Source organism: Drosophila navojoa, chromosome 5, assembly GCF_054131105.1.
Source record: "Drosophila navojoa isolate 15081-1374.11 chromosome 5, UAZ_NAV_1.0, whole genome shotgun sequence".
Lineage (NCBI taxonomy): Eukaryota > Metazoa > Arthropoda > Insecta > Diptera > Drosophilidae > Drosophila > Drosophila navojoa.
The window spans coordinates 23,328,900-23,339,561 of NC_142893.1; the positions used below are offsets into that span (position 1 = coordinate 23,328,900).

The following is a 10,662-nucleotide window of genomic DNA, read 5'->3' on the forward strand; positions in this document are numbered from 1 at the left end:
CTTCAGCCTTTCGCTAATCTCATTTAGTTCTGCAGATAAAGTCAGACGAATGCCAATCCAACTGAATTATTAACAGCTCCGTGCGGGTGACCATTGCAGCGAGTATGGTAACCCGAATGTATGTAACGAAAAAAAAATTAAATAATAATTGGCGTGGCTTGTTAATGTTGTGCAGGGTGACATGCGAACGTTGCATTATGGAATGTTATTATAAAATCTTGCCACAAGCACACAATGTCATAAAACAAAGAGAGAGAGTGAGAGCGAGCGAGAGAGAGAGAGAGAGAGAGAGAATTGGGCACTATTTGTATGCATTTAAACGACTCTATTTACCACAAAATGGCAGCGCCGCGAAAGCAACAACAATAACAACAGCTGCAACTGCAGCCATGGCCCATGCAACAACATGCCAACAAACAATGGCAACAGCGATAATAATAATGATACCAGCACCAACAACAACAACAACAACAACAACTGACAACAGCAACAACAACAACAACAACTTGCAACCAGGATTTTAAAAGGCAAGCGCTGTAAGGACTATAATAAAATCAGAGACCAGCCTGCGAATACAATTTCTAGTGGGCGAGTGCAGCTCTGTGTGCGTGTGTGTGTGTGTGTGTATGTGTGCACTTTACAGCTATTTAAAATTTAAATAATAGCGAAAAACCGCACGAAATAATAATAAATCATAGGAAATATGCACGCGCCACCCCAGCACCGCCCGCCTCCTTCTATTTTTGTGTGTGTGTGTGCGCGAGTGTGTGTGAGTGTGTGTGAGTGTGTGTGTGTTTGGTAGCGCGTGTGTTGATTTAATAGTCGCGGTCACAAACATTATGGCATGTTCATGATTGCCACACCTACCGCCCAGAGCACGCGGTCCCTTTTGCCTCTGGCATAAACGTGACCAGCTAGTCGCTGCTAAAAGATCCTCCCCCACCCCCTTCCCTTCCCTTCAGCAACCCCTGGCCTGTTGGCCATTATATGTTACGCTCACGGCTTTTCGTTGTTGTGCTTTCTTTGCCCGGCTTCTTCGCCGTGCCCCGCTCGTCCACGCTTTTTATATGCAAATTCCGCTTTCAGCTTTATTCGCATATGCGCAGTTTTTCATTATTTATTGTGTGTTTAAACAGATTACGTATACGCCACATGTGCGTGTGCAGAGAGTATGTTGAAGCGTTTGTGCAACTGTGTGTGTGAGTGTGAGGGTGTATTGACCATGTGGCGCACCCACATCTTTTTGGCCAAGATTACAGCTGATGACGGTCGCAAATTGATTGTGAAAACAGGTGAGAAAATGTTGTGTAATCTTTGCCAGATGTTTGCACTAAGCAGGACATTGACGGAGGCGGCGAGGATGGCAGCAGCAGGCGGAACAGAAGCTGCGCTTAGAGGCTGTTACACCTAATAGCCATAGCTTACGCAGATATTACATTAGATTAGCCAGTTGCTGTGCGATTTGTGTGGATGGAGCGGAGAGAATCGGATCTAGCCCAGAGAGACGTCAATTTGGGTAAATCCAATTTGAAATTGCTTTATCGATTCAGTTATATTTATCACCTTGAATATATAATATACATACATCCATAACCAGAACGAAAACTTCCTATGTATTGCTCACAAATACTTCCATTTATCTATTCTAAGTATTTCCACATATATGGAGTTTATTATTCGATCGATGCTCACATTTCCCACCCACCTCTGTCAACTCTTCTCCCATTTCATTCCATCCGCAAATAATGCAATGGCAAACAATTTGTTTTGTTTTCTAATGAATTTTCATTGCATTTGAATTTTATGTAACCGCAACAATGGAAAATGCTCTAAGAAGTGCCAAACAAAGCGGCAATAAAAATGGAAAATAAAAAAGCCAAACAAAAAATATAGCAAACAAAAAATGAGAAATAAAAATAAATAAAAACCATAAAAAAGTAAATGTTGCATGCAACGCAGGCATTTTGTTGCTGCCACGTTCTGCACTTGTGCATAAATACAATGGGCACGGGAAAAAAACTAAAACAGGAACGAAGAAAAGCGAAAAGAAACGTGAATAAAATAGAATGAAATGCAAGGCGAAACTTGCAACAAAACACAAGAAGCGACGAGGCGCAAAATGGCACCACAAGGGCGTGGGTAGGGGCTAGAGTGGGGTACAGCAGTCTGGTGGGTAGGGTGTGCAGTCAGTCAGCCACTTTGGCGTATACGTTATATACATTTTGGGCAACTGAAGAGAGACAAATAGAGAGAGAGAGGGAGAGCGAGAGCGAGAGCGAGAGAGTTCTGGTATGGTGTTTGGGCTACGTGCCAGCGCAGGCCAAGATATAGGTAAATGGTATTAATGGCTAGGCAACCAGTACCCCGTTACGTCTCTAACCTCGTCAGCACCCCTCCTCGAGCTGCCCCCTCCCCTACCCCCCTCTCAGGGAGCAGTTGGCAAGCGTAACACAAAAATTTAGCTGCAATGCGACTTTTTCGGCTTTGGCTTTGAGGCAAGTCGTTGCATGCACGTGCTGTATTGTTGTATGAGTGTGCTTGTGTGTGTGTGTGTCTGTGTGTGCCATAAGCTAAATAACTGTTTTTTGTACTCAAATATTGCAACACAAATCACGCGAAAATCACAGCGCACAGTCGAGCAAAACTTTTCGATTTTCGCAAAGCAAACAAAGTAACAAGAAAAACTGTTGCACATAAATTCAGTTTAGCTCGCAAATTGTCTACCAAAAGGCTGCAGCTTATGAGATCCTTCAGCCCTCCACTCCCTCAACCCCTGGCCCTGCCCGTCCGTCTGTGGCAGCCTTTGCGGCGCCTTGCCAATTGCCAGCGGCATGTGGGCATGTGGGCGTGTGGGCGTGGCACACTCGAGCGTCATCAACACATCGTGTACGTGACTTTGCTAACAAAAATTAACAATTTCATTAGTGGACCCAGTTCGTTTTTCCTTTTTTTTTTTATATTCATTCTTTATATTTCTTGCCAAAGGATCAAGCAAGGATGCCTGCTTGACGTTCTATGTCAGGCTGGAAAACAACACACACACTCACCCACCCACACACCCACACACACACACACACAAAGTGGCTAAGCTGAAAGGAGTGCTAGATGAAGAAGCAGCAGCTGCAAAAAAATTGCTGCCACTTATCAAACAGACGCCATACACAGACACGCCCACTTCCTATTCCTGTCTGTCCGTTTGTATGTGTATGTGTCTGTGTGTGTGTGTGTGTGTGTCAAAACTAACGAACCGCGTCGACAAACCCAGCGTCACGCCCCCGAATGTGCCGCCCACTGCAGTCATTTTTACAATACATCTAAAAAGGCGCTGCGTGCTGTACGTGCATCAAGTGTGCTTCAAATGCACTTCATTGCCTCACGAGACACACACACACACACATGCACCTATGATATGGTTGTATGTGTGTGTATTACACAAAGTAAATGAAATCGCACAAGAGCTGCAAAAAAATAGGCGAAAAAAATGGCTTGAAAAAAGCTGAAGACAGACATCAAAAAGCGACAGCTCAGTCGCCGCCAGCAAAGGGAGCGAGAGGGGGAGCGCACTACGAAAAAAAACCCATAGAGAGAAAGAGAGCGGGAGACACTAGACATTCTGCAATGGCCCACACACTCACACACACATTTGACAATCAATTGCCTAAAGTAGTTTAGCTTAAATCGGATAAAGGCTAAAAGAAAAACTTTGACTCGAGATTTGAGTTTAGCTGCCGCCGTTTGGGTCCACCCTAATGAGCCCAACATATTGTATTTGATTTGAATTATGAATGAGCGCGTGTCTATGTAAATATACATATACATTTATGGTATAATATAAAAGAATACTATTAAAATTATCCTCATCCATTTTAATCGACTTTTAATTAAGATGTTAGCCTAAATATTTGATTAGCAAAGTGTCATCAATTCAATCAATCAATTGAGCAACAATGCACAGTCTAAGACTTTTGTTAATATGTATTATTTAATTAATGAATTTATCCAACATATGTATATCGATAAATTATCGATTTGCTAAGCACTTATATCAAAGTACCTCACATATGCTAAAAACTAAATAAATTATGGGCTACATATCGATTTTTGATAATCGAATATCGAATATCGATAAGATACTAGTTACATATATCCCTTTATGCCTTAAGATATTTGCAAGATTGCTTTTCAATCCATTGACTTCTGCGACACGCTTCCATTCGTGTCACGTCACGTCACGACACGCAAGCAGCTCTCTTAAGGTCTCACTGCTCAGCTCCCACTTGGCCGCCGCACTCGAAATATTTCGATTTATTTGAGTAGCGTGGGGAGGGCGGCCGAGGGAAGCGAATGCCTCAATGCTTAGGCAGGCAGAGCTTATAACGTGTCCCAAAAGGACGCAATGCAGTCATTTTTCGCCCTGCCATGCCCTCTGCAGTCCCTGCCTTGGGCAATTTTAAAGTCTCTGTTGTCTGAGCATTCAGCTAAATCTGTCAAACAGCAAATACAAACACACAAAATACAAATACAAATACAAATACGAAAGTACGGAGTACAAATCCCAAGCACAAGTAAATAATAAAATCAACTTGAAATTCCGTTCGGGTTGTGTTCTCGTAATGTGCCTGAAATTGATTTTCTCCTTGCCAGACAACCAGGCAACAGAGCCTCACAACAGGGGCAAATGGGGCAGCTCTTAGAGGGGGCAGACGGGGGAGGCACACGTCGCTGGAGTGCATATCCTGCGGGTAAATATTTGGTCAAAATTCGTGAAGGTGTCGAAATGCTGTTTGAACTTTTTCTACACATTTCCTTTCTTTCCTTATTTTTCTTTTTTGAGCTCCAGACGCAGCTGGAAATTCGCTGTGAGATTGAGACTCCAAGAACTTCAAAGTTGCATGTTTGAATATTTGTTTCTTAAACTCTTTTATTTTTTTATTCTTATTATTAATGATAAGCATATGTGTCGAATGTGACAGGTCTAATCTCATTTTTTATTAGATATTAAAAAAACTAACCTAAGTAAACTCTAGTATTTGTGCTCTGATTTACATTTAGTTGCGAACTAATTGTTAATTTTTAACTATTTATTAACTATTACACTTTTTTTTCTTTCATTCCAGATTTTGACAAACTGTGTCTGTCAAGCAATTGAACCGTTAGTTGGATATATAAATTCACGCTGTTGTTACTTGAATTTATTGTACGAGTAATATATATGCTCATCAGATCTTCAAATAGAGGGAAAGAAGGAAATTGAAGCCGAAGTATCACAAGCCTTTGGCATAGTCATCTTCTTTATCAAGCCTTTATCAATTCAATTTTATAGTATTCAATTGATATCTATTCGCAGAGAGTGGAAAGTACTAATCTGAGCTAAAAGATGGATCCAGCAAAGTCACCGTAAAATTTATAGAGGAGAACCACTTGTTTCTTCCCAAACTGCATTGAAATCTTCTTTTATTTTGGAGAATATTTACTCATCACAATTTTTCCATAAATCGTGATTGAAGTTCCATGCCTACTATGGCTACTAGTCTAAATTGACGCCTCTTTCTCATTCAAGATATAGACTTGTCCTGTTATCTGAATTTCCGAATGGAGCTAATCCCATGATTCATGGTATTCAATGCTATTCATTTATGCCCTGACTGAATATTATTGCAGTCCAACAACAAAGCAAAGAAAAAAGATAGAAAAAAGTAAAGCCGCTAAATCAATAAAAGTTTCGATGGCTTAATACGAACCGGAAAGTGCCCTTGCGCGGCTCTCAATGCCAGTTGGCGACAGTCGCTAAGTCGCTAAGCTCTACAAAATATGCCGACATTCTTTTTTCTTCTTCTTCTTACCCTTTTTTGGTATTTTTTGGGAACTATTTTGTTTGTTCTGTGTTGCATTGGCTGGTTGAAGGCATTTTTATTGACTTACTTTCGAGTGGCAAACGCAAAACTTTTGCGCCCAACTATTCGCAACTTTTTTTCGCACTGCTTAAAGTGCTTATAGAATATATACATGTATATACATACATATATCTGAAAATGTGTATATGTGTTCATACATATATTTGGCGATTACAAATGAGATTTATTCGCCATTTCCGGCTGCATTAGAGGAAGTGCATTGCCAACTCGAGTGTGCGGCCATAAAAATGCCAAACGGCGCGTGGTTCGAATCGCGCACCACAAACCTTTTGCCCACTAGCTGTGACACACACACACACATATTCTCATACATATATTGCCTGCATTTTTGTCGCATTAACCAACTATTTTCTTTGCTCTTTTCGTTTGGCCTGGACGAAGTTGTCAACGCAAATGGCGCGCCGCAGGACCACGCCTAATGCACTTTTGATAGGCGCCCCGGAGACCGCTAAGGAGTGGGCCAAAGAGAGGAGTGAGAGAGATGAAACATCAGCAGTTAGCTGAATGTCCAAAACAGCAGCCATTGATAAATTATCATGTGGACATCAGCAGAGAAGCTTTTCCAGCCGTCATCAGGTGCAGCTGCTTGATATAAAAAAAAAAGCAAATTTAATCTATTTTAAATGTGGTTTATGGTACGGTGCGACCGGATGATGGTTCACAACGACCGTACAGTTTTTTCAACGGGTCGGTGGGACTTTCGTCCGTTTGTAACGCCATTTGTCAACGATTTATCAGCAAATCAGATATCAGCAATCAAAGGTGTTTATTTATGACTTCAACTGTTGTTCATAATTAATAAGTAATTAATATGTGCTCGTTTGTGTGCTGTTTAATTCAATAAAGCTATCTAATTTACTTGTATATTTAATGTGTTTCATTACTCGTTGGGCTGGAAATGGGTTAAAAGCCTCTTTGAACAGAAAAAAAAAACTAAATGAAATTTTAACTTGATTTGATTGACTAAAGCTGTGCTTGTGGCTTTACTATTTTGCTGCCCGAGATGAGCTGAGGTCAGCAATGAACGCAGGTAGCCTAATAACTCAGCAATCTCCCAATATATGCGGCATTGAGTGATACGGTGAGAAAAAGGAAAGAAAGAGAAAGCACCGAACACTACTGAGCGCTTAGGTGAAGTTGCTGACAGAGCTGAGCCGAAAGAAACTCTTGCTCTCGAGTTGAGCCCAAAAGTTCTACTGTCAATTGCTCTCACTCTCTTTCGCTCTCTTTCATACGCAGTCTGTAGACGCCTGCGCCCTTGCAGTAAACAAGATCTGAGCAAGACGAGAAATTGCTGCTCATGAGCGATTTTTTTGTTGTGTTTTTTTTTGGTTTGCCAACTCAAGTAACCGTAATTAAAGCACAGGCAACGCGCTCCTCCAGTGCCTAAAAGCCATAGCCAGAAGCTGCATTATCAATGCTGCTCGCCTGGTCGAAAACCAAGCAAATCAACATAAAATTTGACATTCAACTGGAAATAAAATATCCGCAGGGCAAGCGCAGTAAAAACACAAATTTAAATTAGCCAAAGTTGTTTTGCTGCAGCATTTATTGAAGTGAAACACCAGGCAAACAGAGGCGACAGCAAAGAGCTTTTTCTTTGGTTTAGGATGACAGCTGAGTGAAAGCTGAGTTTGAAAGCACCGCGCGCAGTTAATTTTATTTTGAGTCATCTGGACTGAGCTTTACTCTGACAGCTTTGCGCAGCCGTCTGCTAATTAGGCGGCATCTGCAGTGTCAACAGAAGGAGCAACGCGATCGCAGGTAGCAGCAGCTCTTGCTGTTCGCCTGGCGCTTAGTTAGGAAATGCCACATGCAACTGAGCTGAATCCAATTAGATAGAAGAACTCCAGTAGAGGTTTTTTACAGGCAAGGCAACTTAAGAGTGAGTATACAACACACAAAAATGATGTTTTAAATTTTGTATTCATTTATTGATTTATGGGATAGTAATTGCAGATTTGAAAACAATTAATAATATCGTGTTGATGTTTCTCGATCTGAAACTTAACAAATTAAAAAAATAGACATCTTGGTTTCACAAGTAACAAAAATTTGATGGCTTAGCCTAAACAAAACATGATTATTATGAATCAACGCATATTCTATTATTTTAGTTTTATTATTATAATTGTTTGACTGACAATTGCACAATATTTTCGTTATTTCTCCATGTCTTTTTTGTTTTCATATCTTTTTTTTTTGACATAACACGCAATTAAAATTAGATAATTGCAAAAAATATATATTTATATAAATAATTTGACTATTGACTAGGGATAAATTTGTAGTATTTGTTTTGTTTTTGCTTTCTTTTTCTAATTCGCTAATATGTATATTTGGAATATATATCTGTGTGTATTAAATATATTTAATGCAGCATTTCAATAATAAATAAATTTTTCAATTTGCACTGGGCGTCTACTTAAAGCATTAATTAAAACCAATTCTATTTTAAAAATTCATGAATTTCTCTCCTCAATTTCATTTTTTATTTTTCTTTTCCTATTGATTTGTGGTTTTTGAATAGGGCGAGATTCCTTTCGTTAAGTGCTGGTGCCGCAATTCGCTAGTGGTTCGCGACTTATCTACAGCAGGTTTTAAACTAGACTACAAACAAGTTTCTTCGATTGGCAAGACAAATTCTCATTCTCGATAGCGACTGAGAATGAGAGTGAGAGTGAGAGTGAGAGCGAGAGAGTGTAAGAAATAAAGAGAGAGCGTGTTTAGGGCAGCAAGAGTATCTACGTTATATAGAGCTCCACGCAGGAGTTGCTCACAATGGGAGAGGCGTTCACTGTAGCATTTGGGCTGCCGGCTTTCAATGCGGGCGTTGGCACACTCGCCGTGTGGTTCGTGTCCGGGCTAAGCAACGGCGGCGGTGTTGAATTCGCTCTCATAGACTGAGCCGGCGCGACAGCGGCAACTACTTCGCCTCCATTCACAATTGGCGCTGGTGTCGATTGATGCGATACACTGGCGGTATGAACAGTTGGCGCGGCTGTTAATTTGTTGTTATTGTTGCTGCTATTGTTGTTGTTATTGTTGTTGTTGTTGGATGGTTGCTTTAGTGGCACAAATGGCACGGCATTCTTGTTGGGCGTGAGTATGATGCCGGCATTGGGCGGTGAGAGCGGCGAGGGTGGGAAAAAATCCATTGGATACTGTGAGACAAATTCAACAAATAAATTAGCAACAGCGAATGTAATTTCAAAAACATATCCAATTAAAACTTTAAGATTGTATGTAGCATTTCGTTTGTACATTAACGGTCAATCAATCAGTCAGTCAATCATTTGTATATATTAGCAACTTACCATAGCCTGATGCTGTGAGGGAGAATGCGCCCCTGGCTGGCTGTAGTAAGTGGTGGGCGATACGGGTGGACTGGGATACGGCCAGTAGACGAGGGGAGGCGGATAGAATGCGGAGGCATGATGATGGTGATGGTGGTGATGGGCATGCGCATGGGCGTGGGCATGGGCATGGGCGTGGTGCGCGCGGGGCGTGGCCAGCAGCGGAGAGTGATGCGGCGGTTGGGGTGCACCATAAGCCGGAAAGTGAGCACCGAAATGCGCGCCCAGCACAGTGGTACCTGTCGAAGGAATATGGAATAGATTAAAATCCGAAAGCGTAATTCCGAAATAAAACTTAAAGATCAAGAATAAAATAATTGAAAGTCAGTGTTGTGAGTATGGCTGGGTATACTATAACATTTTTCTTTTCAATTATAAGCGGAGCGGTATAGCGTGTTAGTCTCGAAGAAGAGGAAGAACCGAACGGTAAGGATAAGATAAAGCAAACACACAAGATGTAGAAGAGAAATAAAAAGTTCAGACTTGAGTTGAGAGTTGAGTTTTAGTAGACATTGTTTTACTTGTTAGTGTTAGTTCAGATACGCTGTTAGTGCTCTTATCTGTTAAGTCATTTATCGTTTCATCACAGTTATTCAAGTTAAATATAATCGTATTCAAAAACACTCACCGTTTAGACATTTGCAAAATATGGTAGAGTAGACATGTAGTATAGAGTAATTGTAATTTGATTTTGAGGATATGCATGTAAAATTTAAGCATCAATATATATATGAATACACACATATATATTTCCACTTAGATTTACACATATATATTTACCAGTTTACCCAGAGACCATGATACATTTTGCGCACATAGTAAACTTAAAAACATGTTTTTATCCCGTTCAGTTTTTGCATTTTTGATTTTTTGTTTAATCCAAGCACCAACCAGCCTTCAAATATGTAATAAAAAAATTAAATAGAAACCAGGTACACACACACAGAGAAAGAGAGAGCAAGAGAGCTGGGCCATGGACAACAACGACGGCGTATGTGTAGAGAGTCGAGTTATCGTTATCGTTATCGTTATTTCACGGTACAAACAAGTATATATTCAATTACAGTTAGGTCTACGAGAGCACAACCAGCTCCTCAACGAGTTACACAAAAGCAGCAGAAGACCAGCTTGAATTGTTATCGGCAATATATCGAAGACTATATAAACACTTGTCGCTAATTAATCGATTGGCTATCAATCAGATATTTCCAATTATTTTTCTTACGAGTTATCTACCGACAAAGTCAATCGATATCCTATTGTTATTTTGTAAATGATTTGATTATCGATTACTTCTCGATTGATTGCGTATTCACCTATATATTATCGATTATGAAGTTAGTTAGCTGATCGATTACTTATTGACTGTTTATCAGATTTTATTTGATTGC

The 10,662-nt window shown here is 40.4% G+C and overlaps 1 protein-coding gene across 1 annotated transcript; it reads right to left on the reverse strand.

Annotated features, from left to right (window-relative positions):
- Window positions 1-7,827: 7,827 nt before the first annotated feature.
- Window positions 7,828-9,595, reverse strand: LOC149091208 (uncharacterized; the record flags this gene model as incomplete). The annotated part of the gene is made up of 2 exons (XM_089262499.1): window positions 7,828-9,079; window positions 9,233-9,595. Coding segments are annotated over 2 exons (783 nt in total), but the record flags the coding sequence as incomplete, so codon positions are not given.
- Window positions 9,596-10,662: the final 1,067 nt, after the last annotated feature.